The 19574-nt window shown below is 39.4% G+C and overlaps 1 protein-coding gene across 3 annotated transcripts; it reads right to left on the reverse strand.

Moving 5' to 3' along the window:
* Positions 1–2860: 2860 nt before the first annotated feature.
* LOC111868639 (probable tRNA N6-adenosine threonylcarbamoyltransferase) lies at positions 2861–16912 on the reverse strand. Of its 3 annotated transcripts, none has more exons than XM_023859479.2 (7): positions 16828–16912; positions 15490–15611; positions 9924–10145; positions 5178–5397; positions 4213–4391; positions 3640–3871; positions 2861–2966 (listed from the first exon to the last, which is right to left on the reverse strand). In XM_023859479.2, the coding sequence occupies exons 2-7, from the start codon at positions 15602–15604 to the stop codon at positions 2930–2932; spliced, it is 1005 nt and encodes a 334-aa protein (XP_023715247.1). In that variant the 5' UTR covers positions 15605–15611; positions 16828–16912; the 3' UTR covers positions 2861–2929. The 3 variants fall into 3 exon arrangements, with proteins under 3 accessions (XP_023715247.1, XP_023715246.1, XP_023715245.1); XM_023859478.1 differs by lacking the exon at positions 16828–16912 and adding an exon at positions 16479–16821; XM_023859477.1 differs by lacking the exon at positions 16828–16912 and adding an exon at positions 16417–16821.
* Between the last annotated feature and the right edge of the window lie 2662 nt (positions 16913–19574).

Here is a 19574-nt window from a genome sequence, read left to right on the forward strand (position 1 = left end):
CAGATATTCCCTCTTTTTGTTCCTGAAATGCCTGCTGGTTTCATGTCTTATGTTGTTCAGATTATCACCATTTAACTCGCTTGGATCCTGTAACCATTGCAATTTGTCCTTTCTTTTGTCTAATAATTTTGAGCATCCTTCATCGAACCATGGCTTGTTCTTCTTTGGTTCATAATAACATAGACTCTCTTTGGCAGACATTTTTATATTCTCTCTAGTAGTTTCCCAAGCTTTAGTAGCATCCACCTTAGTGTCCAAGTTTTCCAAAGCTGCGAACCTATTTGAGATTTCAATACAATACTGTTTTTTACCCTCTACCTTGTTTAATTTCTTGAGATTGAACCTCTCCATATGAACTCAGTGTGTTGTTTGTTTGCTCACTGCCAGTCTTTCCCTAACCTTTGCCACCACCAGGTAGTGGTCAGTATCACAATCTGCTGCCCTGAATGATCGGACATCAAGTATGCTTGAGTGCCATCTCCTATTATCAAAATATGGTCTATTTGACTGAGTACCTTCCCATCAGGAAATGTCCAAGTAAATTTATGGATGTTATGATGTGGGAACATTGTACTTTTGACAGTAAGATTTTTTGATGTGGCAAAGTTTACTACTCTAACTCCATTGTCATCACTAGTTTCATGCAAACTCTCATTCCCAATTATGTCATCAATTTTGTCGTCTGTTGGGGCATTAACATTCATAAGAATGATATGACACCAGCGACCTTTTAGTATTATACAGTATATGATATCCTATCACTAACGAACTCTGCCCTCTTAACTGCTGATATGATTCTCTTATGTACGAGAAAACCTGGTCCCAATTCATGATTTCCATTCCCCTTTCCACTAACTTATATATTAATATTTCCTCTACCACTGGCATGAGCAAACCTGCCCTATACATACTTCTGACGTTCCAGGTACTGAATCTCATATCCATTTTCTTTAGCCACGGTCATTTATCCAGAGGATCCATCCAGGTCTGAGGCTCTGTGTTCATTTTCATAACATGATTTTTTTACGATGATGAGTTGTTAGCCCCACGCTCAACACCCAAGCTGGAGGACGACCTCTTGTTGGCTGTCCATGACTGCTTATTCAAAAAAATCAGCTTCCCTCCATACCTGGAGGGCATCTCCTCCATCCACAACCTGAGGACGTGCCATGCTATGGTGACAAGGACCCACCTAACATGGAAAATATATCTACCACTGTATAAAATCAGATTCAAGCAACCGAAGAAAACAATTATAAGAAAGAACGCACTTCTGTAACTGGTTTTTGTGAGCAGTATAAGGCAGTGTGCAGTGTTAACCTGAAACTTACATTTTTACTGATGAAGCAGATTTCTGAAGTATCATGTGCCATTACTGCTGCATGAATAGTAGCACCCATATTTTTGAACAGGCTATTAATTCAGAATGGTATGTCAGTGACATTCTTCAGCTCTTTTTTTTTTGAGAGCATTATGGAATGATAAGACATTATCTTATACAAGATGGTGCTAGGGCCGTGCCATAGCTCAAGTGGTTAGTCACTGGCTTCCCACCACGGTGGCCTGGGTTTGATCCCGGGTCTGGTCAAGTGGGATTTGTGGTGGACAAAGTGGTGCTGGAGCAAGTTTTCTCAGAGTACTTCGGTGTCTCCTGCCAATCTTCATTCCACCAATTGCTCCACAGTCACCCTCACCTATCATCTGGGGCTGGTACAATAGGCCAGAAGTGGCCACAGTGCAAGGGACTTAGTCCCACCCCACTAGCAATAAAAAAAAACATGGAATAATTAACTTTACTGTAAAAACAAGCAGGGCCTTTATATACAGTATTTTATCCATTTTAGATAGATGAAAAATTAAGGAACTGAGTTTATACCGCAGTATTTATACCAGGTGTCACGTAACTTCGAACAAGGCTAAGAGTAACCTTGAATGCGCAGAAGAAAAATTTCTGACAAGGGGGTGGAGGGTGTGAGAAGTGACAGGCGGCCAGTGGAAGAACAAGTGTTAAAAAACTCCGCCCACCACAAGCTATGCGCGGGATTTGACTAGGAATGCGGGGCCTTGTTCGAAGTTACGCGACACTGTCTATAAACTAGACTAGTGAATTCCAGCTCAGATCAACCATACCCATCCATCATTTGACAAATACCTTAAAACAACACAGGGAACTTAACACATGATACTACCAGCCAGGAATTTTCATGTAACAAGAGTAGTTCCTACCACACCCTGCAAGCTGTAATGGTATGCAAAAAGAAGGCTTATTGGTGCAGCTGGCCTCAAAATACTTCCTATCTTTGGTCAGAGTGGTCTAAGACATGTAAAGAAGGGAACTACAAAAGTTATGTAAGCAGACTGGGGCACACGGTACCATAGTTGGTTGAGGCAGTATGCTACAAGCCGGAAGGTCGCGGGTTCAAGTCCCAATGAGGTCATTACATTTTTTTCAGTTGACCTAATCCTTGCAGCCACACTATGGCCCTGGGGTCAACTCAGCCTCTAACAGGAATGAGTGCCAGGAATATTCTTGGGTGTAAAGGGCAGCCGGTGCATAAGGTTGACAACCTTGCCGCCATCTATGAGCAGAGTGTCTAGAAAATGTGGAAACCTCAGCATCTCACAACCCTATGGGCCTCCATGGCCTGTTACAGGGATACCTTTACTTTACTTTTACTTTTTATGTAAGCAGACTATGTTACTGAGCAGAGAGATTCATTTGTTTCCAAGAGACTCATGTATCATTTATACTTTGATGTAAAGGCTGAAATGACATCTAACATCTAACAGGACTAGAGTATAACAGACTTGGGTTACATGATCTTCAGACTCTCGTTGCAGAAGAGACAAATTAACACCATTATGTCTGAAACATGTTTTAATGTCATAGATTAATACAAATGTTTAACAGCATGTAAAGATTGATTTATCATCTCCAGGTAACCTCCACAGCATCTGTGCGGTACCTGAAAAAAAGATCAATTCAGGTTAATCAGATAGCATCATTATGGCATGTAATATTTCAGGTTTTCACAGCAGTAAAAATTCACGCTGTAAGCTTCTGGGTTAAAAGAAAAGTGTTGTCTGCCAGGCTACCATATGATGTCAAAACCCAGAAGACTACATGCTAACACACATGGCACTTTCTCCACACCAGGTATAGCAGATATGCTGCTACAGTTTGGTCTTCTGAAATTATAAGTGGCATTTCCTTGACATCAGATGTAATGGTGATATTGCTATGATTCAGTTTTTTGGAATTAGGTATTAGTACTTCTTCCACACTGACAGAAGCAGTTGGACACTCATGGCTTAATCTTCTGGAATACTGTAGTTAACATTTCCATTATAACAGATATAACAGTGACACCGCCATGCTGTCTTGTTGAAACAAACATATTTTCCACTTGATATAATGACCATTTCCACAACACTAACTGCACTGTTTAGACCACCATGTCTCTAACTTCTGGAATTAATGACTGCATATCCTCCACTAAAGATACAATAGTTATACCAACATGGATCAGTCAGAAGTGTCTCGTTTATGAAAATAGAATGCACTGAGTGAAGTTGTGGTGTGACAGGTTTTGTGAGATGCAACCCAGATGCAATACTGGCCTGTACTAAATTCCTCACCTCTGTGTAACAGTTGTATCATGCCACTTGGTCACATTGCCAGACTTGAACATCTCCAAGCCAGCCTGTGCAATCATCACCCCATTGTCAATGCAGAATCTCTCATCTGTAGCAAACAACTTTGCTCCTCTCTCATCACACATGGCCCCCATCATTTCCTGCAGACGCATATTGCAACCAACGCCACCAACTATGAGAACTTCCTGTGACCCACAGTGAGCCATGGCTCGCTCTGCAATATGTAAGTACAAGCAGGTAGAATTCCTTATCTCACAGGTCTTCTGACTGACAGATGGTAGAAGTGGACTGGACTTTGTTCTATTTATTCTGGTACGTTATGATGCTGTATTGACGCCTTATGTTTTTCAAGCCTGAATCATACAAGTGGCTGAAGGCATTATCCACAACGTTGCTGAGCAGAGAAAGAAGGAAAGGTTACATATGGGGTATAAGAAACTGTATGACATACATCTTATCTCTTACATTTCCACAAGACATTCTTGTCTACTCTTGTTATCCTACAGTTTCCTCAACTTACAAACAATGCTTATCTCAAAATTAAAAGCAACGAACCTGTGATTTCCACCAACATTGCAAACAATGTTTCTTGGAGAGAGAAACATAGGTCTTCTGGAGAGTACTTCCCGCTATTCAAAAGTTGATGACTTTGTTTCTGAATATATGAGAGAATTCCAGAGAAGGATACGTCCATTCCTTTCACCACATATGGCAAGGGTAATAATTTCTTACCTCTGAAAAATGATCAAACATTAATATCTAGTAAGCGGCCTGGGGTAACGTTCCCACCTCATGACTCAAGGTACACGGGTTCAAACCCGGCGGAGGTCGTGGAATTTTTAAGGGCAGAAAAATTCAGGGAACAAGTCCTCCAGGAGGGACTTTAAGCCGTGGGTCCCGTGTCGTAGATTTACGGCACGTAAAAGATCTTCATGTCTCTAGGAGACCTCTGAGCAAAATTAGGCAAAGTTTCCAATGCCTCCGGTAGATGGGGGAAGTATTGGGAACCACTGCCAGCTTTGCTGGCTGAACAGGGCTGATTGCGAGCACCAGTACCGGCAGGGTATGGCGACTGGTAGAATATCAAAGGGGGACGTCCAATAGACTATTACTCGTGGTGCATGGGGAAACCCACCTCCTCTAATAAATAATATCCAGTAGTAAAGAAAGTGAAGGGAAAATTGAAAAGAAGGACATCAGATAAATCCAGCTAAGATCACAATTTCATCACACTGTGAAGGTCCTACTTTGGGATGTGAAGGAGAGCTGCAAACTGCTTAGGACAGGCAACCACAGACTGCAGTTTCAAGATATGTGGGTGAACCCATGCTGACTGAGCAAGACTATTCAGAGCAGCTCACAACAAAATTCCTCAAGCTGTCCTAAATATTCTGCAGTCCATACATCATGGCAGATAACAGTACAGAACCCACAATTCATAAGAAATTTACAAAATGTGAGTGGATCTATAAATACTGTCTAACTGACAAGCAGCAGCAACAATAACACAAAGTACTAACTCTTTTGCCAGCTTTTCAATGTTGTATCCTGGGCTGGGATCATTGGACAATTTTAGCACCCTTGCAAACCTGTCAAGGCAGTTGCCTATGGCTATGTCAATAGTTTCACCAAAGATCCTGTATCTGTTTCTGGAGTAAGCTATCACCTGTGTGTTACCACCACTGACATACAGCACTGTTGGGTTGTCACTTCCTGTTATTAATCTCCCCATTTCGATGTCTGATTGAAATGTTAAGGATAAGTGTTAATAGAAGTGTTAATAGACTGTTTACAACATCTCTTAGGGTGCATCATACTTTGAGTATGCAACTTTATGCAAGAAAGGTCTTGTGTCTTCAACAAGATCACGCACAAGGCAAACACAGTTTATTGGTTTCACAATTTAATACCAGCATTCACAAAATCAGTAACATATTTGTAGTTGTAAATAAAGTTGTCATAAACTGCATTCAACAAAGAAAAACCCACAAAAGGGGATCTGTTACACGTACTCATGGATGAAAGAAGAAAGCGTACATTATTGCTGTAAAACTGTCATAAACATAACATGTTCCTGCTTTGATTTCTTTTTCGTGTTACTGTGTGTGTGTGTGTGTGAGAGAGAGAGAGAGTGTATTTAGAGGCACAACAACATCTAAGGCTATAAGTGCCTGGATAAAATCAAGATCACTTTTCATGAAACAAAGTATAATATTAATTAGAAGCAAAGGTGTGCCAGACTGTACAGTAGCATAACATTTTCCAAAAACAATAAAAGAATTATAAATATTGTGATAAAGAATCTTAATACAAGAAGCCAGCAAATATTTAAAACAATATGAATAAAACCACTCAAACTGTAGAACAGAATTAAGTGAATTAAATATATACATGAACCCCATACCTCTAAGAAATGTCACAGTATTAGACAAGTTACAGCCATCATTTCCCAGATGTCATGTAATGCACCAATAAGATGGAATTTTTGGTGTTCCTCATAACATGGGCACACAGTGGTTACAAAAAAGATTCCAGGTCACCTGTTAACAAATGACTGTGTGTGTCTGAAGCCATGCAACAGTAACATCATAGGAGAAATGCCACACCTGCATGGATGGTTTCACAGCTCGCAGTTTGCCAACCACTGTCTGTGTCAATTTGTCTTGCCATGATGAAACAGTCCCCTCATTGGTGGCTCCATCCTATTGTGGTGAGGGGGTTTGAGTATGCCAAGGACCCTGAGAGCTATACCAGCGGTAGTGTAGCTACTGGCAGGGCCTCCCTTGCTGGATAGGTCAAAGGGTTGGCATCAGACGAAGAGACACACCAAAAACTGATGCCGGAAGCAGCATCATCAGCAGCAACTTGAAGCACAGAGCAAATGATGCTCGAGATGGTTCAAGTTCATATAGCAACAGGCGTGACCAGAGTGGTTTGAATGGCTATTGTACTGTCTCTTTCCAAAAACAGAGATACCATGTATGTGAGATGTTTCCTCTGGAGACAAAACAATCCAGAGGTAAACTACTCTCCCAATCGGATCTTCGGGGGGGGAGTAGATCAGAGGCAAGTGCTGAAAATTTGGGAAAATTATATTACAGAACTATATGATCGACCTAATCAGCCAGAAACCTTGGAAGTGGAGCCCGAAGTAGATACAGATGAGAAAGGACCATATATTTTACAAAGTGAGGTGGAAAAAGCTATCAAGGACATGAGGAATGGAAAGGCTACAGAAGATGATGATGTACCTGGAGATGTGCTTAAGTTACTGGGAGAAGGTGGTTTGAAAACACTGACAAAACTAATAAACACCATATATGAAACTGGGGAGTGGCCCAAGGACTTTACAGAAGTGACAATGATTGCCTTAAAGAAAAAGACAAAAGCTACAAAATGCAGTGACCATCACACAATAAGCCTTATTGCACATACAGCAAAGATACTTAAAAGAAGAATTGAAAGGAAAATAGAGGATATACTTGGAGAGGATCAGTTTGGATTTAGAAGAGGAAAAGGAACCAGGGATGCAATTGGGATGATGAGAATTATAGCAGAACGAACTTTGGAGATAGATGAAGAACTGTGTGCTTGCTTTACAGACTGGCAGAAGGCATTTCACCGTGTAAATTGGACCAAATTAATGCAGATTCTAAAGGAAATAGGTATCGATTGGTGTGAAAGAAGATTGATTAGTAAATTGTACATGGATCAGAAAGTTAGAGTGCGACTGGACAGAGGGGAGACAAGAAGTGTGAAGATTGGAAGAGGAGTTCGACAAGGATGCTGTTTATCAACAATTTTGTTCAACTTGTACAGTGAATGCCTTACCAAAGAAGCTCTGGACGGGCTTGGAGACTTCAAATTAGGAGGGCAAATTATTCAAACTATGAAATATGCAGATGACCTTGTGTTAATGGCTAAGGAAGAAACTGTGCTACAGGATGATTGATAGACTAATCGAAATTGGAAGGTGCTATGGCATGGAAATGAATGTGGAAAGAACAAAAGTAATGAAAATTTCGAGACAATCGTTTCCAATACATTACAGCTGATATTAATCCATGCACACAGTTCCCTGGTCATTATCTGCCTATCTTTATGGATGAGCTAAACGAGGCGCTGTTCACTGTGAGGGGTGGCAGCCAAGCAGGGATGCCCAGGGCATGGCTTGTCAAGCACTTCACTTTCGCCACTGTTGAAACGCACTACCCATCGCCTCACTGTGCTGACATCCACTGTATTGTCTCCGTACACCTTTAGCAAGCGTCGATGGATGTCAATGGGTGCAATTTGTTTGGCAGTGAGAAATTCAATAACACATCTGTGTTTCATATGCACTTCTATGTCAGACACCATTTTGGTAGACTGCTCTGCTGTTGCTATCTGTNCAAACTAACAGTACATTGGCGGGAAGACTAAACCTTTACTACAACTCCACCAACATCCAGCTCAGACATTACATATTAACACAAAAAAATAGGAGGCATTATATATGGAATGGCCTTTGTAAACTGTCATTATCTAGTAGAAACAAGGATGTCTGAACCACACAGCTGGAGATTAGGACAACATAATAATAAAAGTACAGTAAAATATTTGGATACCATACGAGTATATTATACTTTACAAGAACCACAATGAAAAATAAGGAACTGGGATACTCAGTTGGTATAGCAATGGGCTATACGCTGGATGATCCCAGTTCAATTCCCAGCTGTGCAAGATTTTTCTCTTCTCTATAGCATCCAGACCAACTCTGGGGTCCAGCCAGCCTCCTAGCCAATGGGTACCAGGGTGATTTCCCCAGGGATAAATCAGCAGATGCATGAAACCAACCACTCACCTCCATCTAGAGCCAAAGTTAAGAGAGGTGGAGCTATACCTCCACTCCCCCATCTCTTCATTGCACAGTGCTTAACTAATTAAGCACAGGGACAACTCTTTCTTTTACATGAAAAAATAAAAAGATAATTATCACTTCTCACAATCAATTGAAAGTTCTTCCAAGCAGACAATAAATTCTGGAAAGCCCTATGCTGCTTACTTTACTTTAAATGCTTCCTCCAAGCAGACAATAAATTCTGGAAAGCCCTATGCTGCTTACTTTACTTTAAATGCTTTCATCTATATGAAACAATGGTCACACAACTTGATGATTTATTTCAGCCCACTGTGGGAGCCTCTCACAGTGAAACAAGTATTAGTTTGCATGCTACCCAGCGACAATGTATGATGAGGTGACCCTCTAACACAACAGCATCAGTCACATCAGTAACAACTATGCTTGCAACAAGAGAACACCACAACTGCTAGTCTACACCACGAGCAATCGACAGAGCTCATCAGGCCTGAAGCTGCTTCAGGAGCTTCACTGGCCAGCCAACCTCATGACCACTAGCACCAGGAAGCCCACTACTGCAAGTGCTCTGCCTGGCATGCCAGCGGCTGCCATCATTGGGCTGCTGCAAGGAAAAATGCCGTCGCTAGCTCAGGCTAACCCACAATAAAGGGAGTTTTCGCCGGTATTCATCTCGCATGCTCTGCTTCCCTGCTAATCTGTGATATTCAGCCTAACACCAATAAACATTTGTTATAGATTTACTTGGTTGTCTCTTCAAGCACTGACATCCACGCCATAATATCCACCAGTACTAATTCCCAGTATGAGAGCTGCCAGACAACACCAAACTCTCACATCACTGCCATATCAGTAATTTTTAAAAAGAACAAAAAAGTAGTAATGCCTTCAGGCTTGTCTTCAGTAGTCCATTACTCACTGCCATCAAACAAATATGTAAATACAAATTTTAAGTAGGTACCATATTGAAGAAAGTCGTCTTCTGGGTTTAGGCACCGTGTATTCTTCGTTTTGGCCGACGTTTCGGAGGAACGTAGCGCCTCCATCTTCAGAGCAGTTGAATGGCTTGGAATGCGGAGAGCAGTAGCTGTACCATATTGTTTCTATGTTCCACAAAATATAATTCCAGAAAACCATGTATTTTGTCTTTCAGCATACAAATTTCGGACTGTACACTTTGAGGTGATAGCATCACTCTTAACATCTGAAAGCTGCCAAGTTTATACTGCTCATGACGGGAAAATAAGAAGTAATCAGAGAAGTAGCCTCCAATGGCATATCTGTTTCTATGAAAATCTATTATTTTGATTATCAGGAATTAACAGACACACAATGGTGAGACCACACACCTGGAAAGGAGTGCAGACTCAAAATGAATGGCAGGAGTTATTCCACATAAGGATACGCCCAATGCAGTGATTCACACCAATTATTGGCTTGTTCCAAAGCTGAGCAATAGTTCTTGCCACTACTGCAACAGTCTGGAGTGGTGATGCCATGCCAGGACCCTTGGTGTAACAAACTATATCAATTTGTTCAGGCATGACAGCTGCTTCCTGCAATGCCTGTGACAGCACAGCAAGTATAACAGATCGGTGATGCTGGGCTGTCTCCCTTGGCAAGAAACCTGCACAAATCAATTCCAAATCAACTGCAGACTAGTGCTTACATACTGCTTTAACCTGTAACTAAACACTGTGGAGTAAGGTAGAGCACTCCTACTTTAGATACTTATCCTTGGAACCCAAGGTCCTAAAGGAGGTTAAAGAAGTGACTGTGTTATTCTGGTGGTAGCAACTACATGATCATACAGGCTAAGGAATGGATATGGCTCCATAAACACCACTTCCTTCCACACCCTGTCCAGCCATTTGGCAAGGACCATGAGGTAACCTGCGAGTAGAACTATAAAAGTGACCCACACTACCAAACCCCACCTTTTCTGAGAAGATCCCAAGCCTATACTGACCCTTAGGAAAGAGTGGGCAGAAGAATAATGATTTGAAAGTGGCCAGCCATGGCCTGTCATAGTATTATGCTGGAGAGACTGTCAAAAACCACAAATCTCTCAGTATAGCCAGTAATCTGGTCAGGACTGAAACCAGGCATCTATCAAATACAAGAGTACTTCTACACCAACCTGCTCATTTGCACAGTATCATGTAGAAATAAAGCAATCTCTTGTTAAGATTTTTGGCGTAGCTATATACAAAGGCAGCAATGCAAACAGCAATAACGATTATGCATGGCATATGCACACAACACTTTTCTTAAACAGACATATATGTCACACAGACCTAGCAAACACTCAGGCTAACATAGTGCAGCCAGATCACACATCATAATTATGTATTCAGGCTGACACTAAGAGGGAGAATTCACTCAGATTTCAATTTACTGAGTCGTGTTATCACATACATCACATTTTTACCACCTGCTACATTGATTAATGGCTTCTGCTGACCTCCTAGTCTCTTTTTTTGGCAAACAAACACAAATTTACAGTACCACTACAATCACATACAAAATATTTATATCCTTTAACCATACCATTTTTATTTTAATTATACAACTCCATACATTTCAAAAGTTTAATAGTTTTGTATATTCTAATTTTTATGTTTTTAGACAGCTGACGAGAAGACAAAAGGTTCTGAACTGAATGGTAGCAAGCATTACACAAGTTCAATCTCCTCTTAATTTTCTCCTCAATCAGGTTTTGATTTGTTATAGTCATTCCCAAATATCTGAACTGTGCCACATTTTCAAAACATCTGTTGCCTATTTTTATGCCATGATTTTGCCCTGCATTTTGGTGATGAGATAGCAACATATACTTAGTTTTCTCTGTGTTTACTTCTAGACCAACCTCCTTACTAGCGTCAATTAAAGTTTGTGTGTTTCTCTTTATGGTACCTATATTATCACCCAGTAGATTCACATCATCGGCACAGACCAACAGCTGATGTGTCCCATTTAATTTCAGTTCCATCTTGTTTTCTTGGACCTTCCTAATGGCATATTCTACAGTAGAGTTGTAAAGCAATGGCAAAAAAGCATCCAGACCATTCAGGATAGGAAAAATATCAGACATGTGTACCTATACAGACTTTACCATACATTTTGTTTAAACATATTTTAATCAGCCTAACTAATTTCATGGGTTTCCCAAACTCTATCAGAATATTGTACAATACTTCCCTCCTAACTGAATCATAGGCTTTCTTGAAGCTTAAGTACTGTCTCATTGTACTCCCAGTTTTTCTCCAGTATCTGACAAATGCAAAAGATGTGATCAGTAGTTGATCTGTTACATTGAAACTGGCAATAAATAAATGAACATGAACATGAACACTGATGATTCCCAATAATTTCATCTATGTATGGACTTAACCTTGAGAGAAGAATATTGGATAAAATTCTGTATGAAGTTGACAGCAGTGATACCCCACAATAATTACTACAGTCAGTTTTATCACCCTTCTTGTGAACTGGTACAATACTGAAGTCCTTCCACTGATCAGGCAATTTTTCCTTATTCCAAATAGAATTAATTAGCTTATGGATCTTAGAACATAATATTTCACATCCTGCTTGAGTAAGTTCTGCCAGAATTTGATCACTACCTGGCAATCTATACCATTTCAATTTTGCAATAGCACTTTCAACCTCAAATGGGCTAGGATCAGGTACCAATGGCTCAGCTGTATGTACATACGTAGGGCAGTCAAAAAGTTCCCTGAATTCCCGTGCAGACGGAGAACAAGCAATAAGATAGCGCACACACTGTTGTGGTGGGGAGCTCAGCATGTCTGCTCACAGGCGCAATAGGTCTGGACAGGTTTCAGTGTGCAGTGTCATTACTGTTCCATTTGAATTAGATGTGTTGGTCATTCGGCGCAATGTCGCAGTTCAAACAGCATGTGAACATCAAGTTGATGTGCAAATTGGGAAAATCTGCTTCAGAGGTGCAATCTGACCTGCAGCAAGTTTACAGTATACTGCACTAAAGAAATCCACACATCGCTTGTTGTGCAGCAATTCCTTGCCAAGAAAAACATTCCTGTCATCACTCAAACACCGTACTCTCCAGATCTCGCTCCAAATGACTTTTGGCTGTTCCCTACTCTGAAAATGGGCCTCAAGAGGACACGTTTTGCAACCATGGAGGACATTAAATCGAATGTGATGGCTCAGCTCCGGAAGATTCCAAAAGAAGCCTTCCACCGCTGCTTCCAACAATGGCAGAATCGATGGAGCAAGAGAGAGAGAGAGTGTGTGCGTGCGTGTGTGAGCACGCGCGCGCAAGGGTCCTACTTTGAAGGTGATTAGGTAAGCATTGCCATGTGTCCTACCATCAGAGTGCTATACCACCATTCCGGGAACTTTTTGTCTGCCCCTTGTATTTCTATCTGCTTAACATCACTGACCCTATGTACATGCAATAACTGAGAGAAGTGGTTCTTCAACTTATTCAAAATGTTGTGGGAACCTGCAAGCAGAGCACAATTCACATCCTTCACTAAGTTACTTCTAAGGTAAATGATACAAACTCCGTCCTAAGTGCAAACAATATATATTTATATGTCTTTGATCTTGTTCTTTCTACACTACATGTTTCGGCCTCTATCGGCCATCATCAGGTGTATACTCTTAACGTCGCTGCCACACTGAACCCAGTCTAAAACTTAACATTTAAAAACACAATGTCACATTCTTCGTATTATCAACATCTACATCGTTGATGTGTGTCTGGTATGTAGATTATGTTTCACACGTTGCACCCGATATTCTTGTAGTAGCACTCTAAGAATCTTTAGTTATGATGTTTTTAAAACCTTTTAAAATTTTNTGTGTGAGCACGCGCGCGCAAGGGTCCTACTTTGAAGGTGATTAGGTAAGCATTGCCATGTGTCCTACCATCAGAGTGCTATACCACCATTCCGGGAACTTTTTGACTGCCCCTTGTATTTCTATCTGCTTAACATCACTGACCCTATGTACATGCAATAACTGAGAGAAGTGGTTCTTCAACTTATTCAAAATGTTGTGGGAACCTGCAAGCAGAGCACAATTCACATCCTTCACTAAGTTACTTCTAAGGTAAATGATACAAACTCCGTCCTAAGTGCAAACAATATATATTTATATGTCTTTGATCTTGTTCTTTCTACACTACATGTTTCGGCCTCTATCGGCCATCATCAGGTGTATACTCTTAACGTCGCTGCCACACTGAACCCAGTCTAAAACTTAACATTTAAAAACACAATGTCACATTCTTCGTATTATCAACATCTACATCGTTGATATGTGTCTGGTATGTAGATTATGTTTCACACGTCGCACCCGATATTCTTGTAGTAGCACTCTAAAAATCTTTAGTTATGATGTTTTTAAAACCTTTTAAAATTTTTCTACAAATTTTAAATTTAAAATTTAAAATTCTTAGGGTTACTCGCCCTATGTCTACGTGCTGGAACAGCTAGTTCTTGTTTTCACACTGTATAGGTGTTATTTAATGTAGTCTTCTTGTGTGAGTGCCGCTGCTTGTCTGTACTATGTGTACAAGATCAAAGACATATAAATATATATTGTTTGCACGTAGGACGGAGTTTGTATCATTTATCGTGTTGAGTGCAACAGGATGCTTAAATATAATATTGTACTTCTAAGGTGGTAACCCCTCCTGAAATATATATATATCTCTATACAGATCTAATGTGCTTGTTCTTACTGTTCATTGCCAGCTCATCAATTTTGTCTTTCCAATATTCCTTCTTCTTATTCCTGAAATGCCTGGTGGTTTAACATCTTATATTGTTCAGATTATCTCCATTTCGATTGGATCCTGTAACCACTTTATACTTAAAGCAATTATACAATCCTCATTCCAACAAACTGTCCATAAGCAATATCACCGATATAGGTACAATAGGACATACGGAAGCTGACGTGCCGAGGGGACCTAATATGAATTCCACCTCACACCATACGAACTATTGTAATCTACTGTAATCTACTGTAAACAATTGTAAGTATTGTAACTTTATTCTCTTATTGTAATCAGCCAATGTACAGTAACTGACTTGTCCTATATCATGTAACAATGATCTATGGAGATGAAATAAATAAATAATTGTATAGGTCTTGTCAGCTTTGAAAGATTTTTGTGCTGCCATTCATTTTATACATTGGAAGAATATTTTGAATATGATATAAAGATATAATTTCTTTGTAATCATATATAGATTTCAATTATTAGGTTTTTTGGTATTGATTCTGTGCCCACAAATGTTATGATAGTGTGCATTGCTGTTTGACTATATGTATGTTTGTACTGCTTTTCCTTTTCTATTGGGTATGACAATTTCCATATCCTTATATTTTGTATGGATCTATGGAAATAAATGAATGTGAATGCAATTTGGTTTGTTTCCCTTGGTCTAATAATTTTGAGCAACCTTCATCAAGCCATGGTTTATGCTTCTTCAACTCGTAATAACCTAGACTCTCTTTGGCAGAAATACCAGAGGTTCACTATGAAACAATAACATACTCATTTGGTCAAGGATAAAGAAAAAATATGGATTCGTATTGAACAAAATTCAGTATTTAAGCACAGTGAGATACATCCGATGATGACCCAACTGGGGTCGAAATATGTCACAAATAATATTAATGTAAATAACCTTTGTTATTACTTTTACCTGAATTGTGTTGGCAGATATAAATGTACTATTTTGTTGATGGATTTTCAATTATGATGTGTAACAGATATTGAAAATACAGTTTTGATGAAGTATCACATTATTCTTAAAAGAGTAGTCATATTCTTGAGAGATACACCCAGTATATAGCATATGAAACTGAAATCTCAAAGGTAAACTTCAATTTCCACAAGTTATGATTCATACAACAACTCTCATGCTGTGAGACAGTAGTAACAACAGTTGTCTTAAAATGATTACCTTCACCAGGTGGAGTGATATATGTCTGTCTGCAATTGGACAAGACGACTCCATCACGCACAATACCAACACCAAGTTTGTTGGCACTGCCTTCAAATCCTATTGCAATCACCATGAATGAGCTGCAATGTAAGAATAAATGACAAAATTGTACAACTGCCTGCTCTCCACAGCCCTATCAAACACGAAGTTCCTCCCACCACACCTGATGGTGCACTGTCATTTCCAGAAAAAGTTGAAATATCTTAAGTTTAGAAGTTTCTAAAAAATGTATAGTTATTGTTTAAATAGTGGTTGCTTCTTCACGTATTTAAGAATACTTTCTTTCACTGCATACATTATGTACTGCAGCTGGGATAGTGCAGTCGGTATGGAGACTTGCTACAGGCTGGATGACCTAGGGGTTGGAGTTCTGAGTCCCAGTGGACTCAAGAATTTTGCCTTCTCCACATCATGCTTACTGGTTCTGGAACCCACCCAGCCCCTTAGCCAACAGATACAAGTGGCTCTTCCCCCAGAGGTAAAGTGGCCAGGGTGTGAAGCTGACCACTCACCTCTTACTAGCGCCACAATCAAAAAACCGTAGATACATATTCACTCTCTCATACGCCTTCTTGGTATAGTGCTTACTTAATTAAGCACAGGGACAACTTAACCTTTTATCATACATTATGTGCATTCACTCTGGGGGGACAAATGACAATGAATATTAATACATGTATTCAAGTAACGTCTTAAAAGATAAAATTTTCAGAACTGGGAAATATGGTTTAACGGAAATTGTGTTGTTACTCAAACTACAAAGTGACAAAACGACACATGTAACTTAATCCAGGATAGTGTGTGCAGCCCTAACAAACATACAGACAGAATGATCTCATAAGCTTAATTTTATTTTTTCCGAAATAAAGACTGTAGGCTAACAACCTGTTTGTCGAGAACCTGACTCTATTTTGTATGTGAAAGCTTCAGTTGTATTGTACGCGTACGTTCTGTTTTTTCATTACTTATCACACTTCTACATTCATTTCTATCTCTGGACACATTGACTGTAATGTATCTAGCAGGGCACAAAGAACTTCTTCATCGGCACTAAGTCTACAGTTGTTCCATTAATAGTTACAATGTCCTATACGTTCCCGCACTTGTTATAAAAAAGCAAATCAAATCATATTCGGACACTCAACACCGCATGCATTACATATCAACGACGATAGGAACGCGAAAGATCGGGACGATCGGGACTGATCACCGCGTTTTCGTCTACATATGTCAAAGAATCGAATTGCACACAATGTGTAGTTTCTTACTACCGCATATACGGTAAATGTAATCGACCTTAGCACGGAGTACCATAGCCGTAAACTTCCTGAACTTATCCCGGAGCTTCCAGCGTCAGTTTTCGTTTAGGGGACAGTAATCCATCGAGCATCCATGTATTGCAAGTTGCTTCGTGCTCGAATACGTGTTTCATTCATAATAGGCCGGGCGCACACCAAGCATACTGGCAACCACAACGCAACCACGATTTCCGAGAAATATCGCCGATTTCAAGAAGGCAACTGGTTTCCAAATTAGCTGGCGCACACTGAGAAAACTTACGTTCGACTATACAGGAGGAAAGAAAACAATGGGTGCACCCGTTCTTTCTCTACAATTTAAACTCGGGTGTTTATATTGTTTCGAAATAATTTAATCAGTTAATCAGGATACAGAACTATGCAAATCATTTTACAGAAGGAGCGCTGAAAGTTTTTCTTTATTAGTGGATATTGTAGGATTTCAAATTCGAAGGCCAGATACAAATTTTCGTACAGCTGTGTCAGCAGAACCATAGACAAAATTATAGTTTTGTATACTCTAATGTTTGTTTTTGGACAGCAGATGAGAAGACAAAAGGTTGTGGACTGAACGGTAGCAAGCATTACCAGAGTTCAATCGCCTCTTAATTTCCTCCTGAATAATGTTTTCGTTTGTTATAGTCGTTCCCAAATATTTGAACTGTGCCAAATTTTCAAAACTTCTGTTATCTATCTTTATGTCAGGATTTTGCTCTACATTTTGGTGACGAAACAGCAACACATACTTAGTTTTCACTGTGTTTACTTGTAGACCAACCTCCTTACTTGCATCAAATAAAGTTTTTTAAAGACAAAAAAAATTATGTTTTGCTTTATGGTATCTATATTATTACCCAGTAGATTCACATCAGCATAGACCAACAGCTGAAGTGTCCCATTCAATTTCGGTCCTACCTGGTTTTCCTGGACCTTGCTAATGGTATATTCTAAAGAAAACTTGAAAAGGACTGGTGATAAAGCATCTCCTTTTTTTTTAATTATTCAGAATAGGGAAATTATCAGAAAAATATTTAACTATACAGACTTTACAATACATTTAGTTTAAACACATTTTAACCAGCCTGATTAGTTTCCTGGGTATCCCTAACTCTTTGAGAATATTGTACAATACTTCCCTCCTAACTGAATCATAGGCTTTCTTGAAGTCTAGGAATAGCTCATGTACTCTTATTCTATTACCATTTTCTCCAATATCTGACAAATGCACAATAGCTGATCAGTAGTTCATCTGTTATGTCAAAACCCACACTAATCCCCAATAATTGCATCTATGTATGGACTTAACATTTAGACAATATTGGATAAAATTTTGCATGAAGTTGATAGCAGTGATATCCCCCGATAATTTCTACAGTCTATTTTATCGCCCTTCATGAGAATTGGTACAATAATATACACATTTTTTCCTTACGCCAGATAGAATTAATTAGCTTGTGGATCTTAGAATATAATATTTAGCCTCCTGCTTGAATAAGTTCTGCCAGAATTTGATCACTACCTGGCGATTTATACCTTTTCAATTTTGCAACAGCAATTTCAACCTCAAGAGGGCTAGGACCAGGTACTAACAGCTCAGCTGTATGTATTTCTATCTGCCTAACATCACTGACCCTATGTACATTCAATAATAGAGAAGTAGTTCTTCCACCTATTCAAAATGTTGTGGGGATCTGCAAGATCACAATTCTCATCCTTCACTAAGTTACTTCTAGGTTGTTAATCCCTCTCAGTCATTTATTCCTCTATACAGGTCTCTTAAGGTTCTTGTTCTTACTGTTCATTGCAAGCTCAACAATTTTGTCTTTCAGATATTCCCTCTTTTTATTCCTGAAATGCCTCCTGGTTTCATGTCTTATAACCACTGCAATTTGGCTTGTTTTCTTTGGTCTAATAATTGTGAGCCTCCTTCATCGAACCATGGCTTATACTTCTTCAGTTCAAAATAACCTAGACTCTCCTTAGCAGAAACTCTCATTCACAATCGTTGGTTTGAAAATGTCTTCCCTACCTACTTTGGCATCGAAATCGCCTAACATAATTTTCACATGGTACTTCAGGAATTTATCAAATACATGTTCTAGTTCTTCATATCAATTTTATGCTGCTGGTTTTCAGAGGCTTGTGAAGCGATGGGATAAGTGGCTCAAAGTACAGGGAGATTATGTTGAGAAACAAAAGCATTTTTTAGATCAGTATTTAAGTTCTATATCCATTTGTAACTTACTTATTGACTTACCCTTGTATGTGTGTGTGTGTGTGTTTATATATATATATGTATATATACACACACACACACACAACAAGCCATCATAAAAACGNGTGTGTGTGTGTGTGTGTGTGTGTGTGTGTGTATATACATATACAGGGTGTCCCAGGAGGAATGTGCCAAACTTCGGGAGGGTGTTCCTTATGTTAAAGTATGTCGATATAANTATAAGAAAAAAAATACCAATTACAAATCTCAATCTATGGTTTAAAATAATCTATTTGTACTTGTTGCTACTAAAACTCTCTTATTCCTTACTTCAGTCAACAACTTCGCAACAAGTACTTCATTTTCGTAAGTTTCACACACCTTCTCAGCCACAATTATCCAATCATATCCCTAATTTTCTGCTCTGTAGACAATTGCACAGATGATGTAAACAACGTTCCTTTTATGGAACAGCAGCAATAAAATGCAAAACTCAAACTTTATTTCCAACAATATATTCCTCTATGGTG

Source organism: Cryptotermes secundus, unplaced genomic scaffold (assembly GCF_002891405.2).
Source record: "Cryptotermes secundus unplaced genomic scaffold, Csec_1.0 scaffold696, whole genome shotgun sequence".
NCBI classification, from domain to species: Eukaryota; Metazoa; Arthropoda; class Insecta; order Blattodea; family Kalotermitidae; genus Cryptotermes; species Cryptotermes secundus.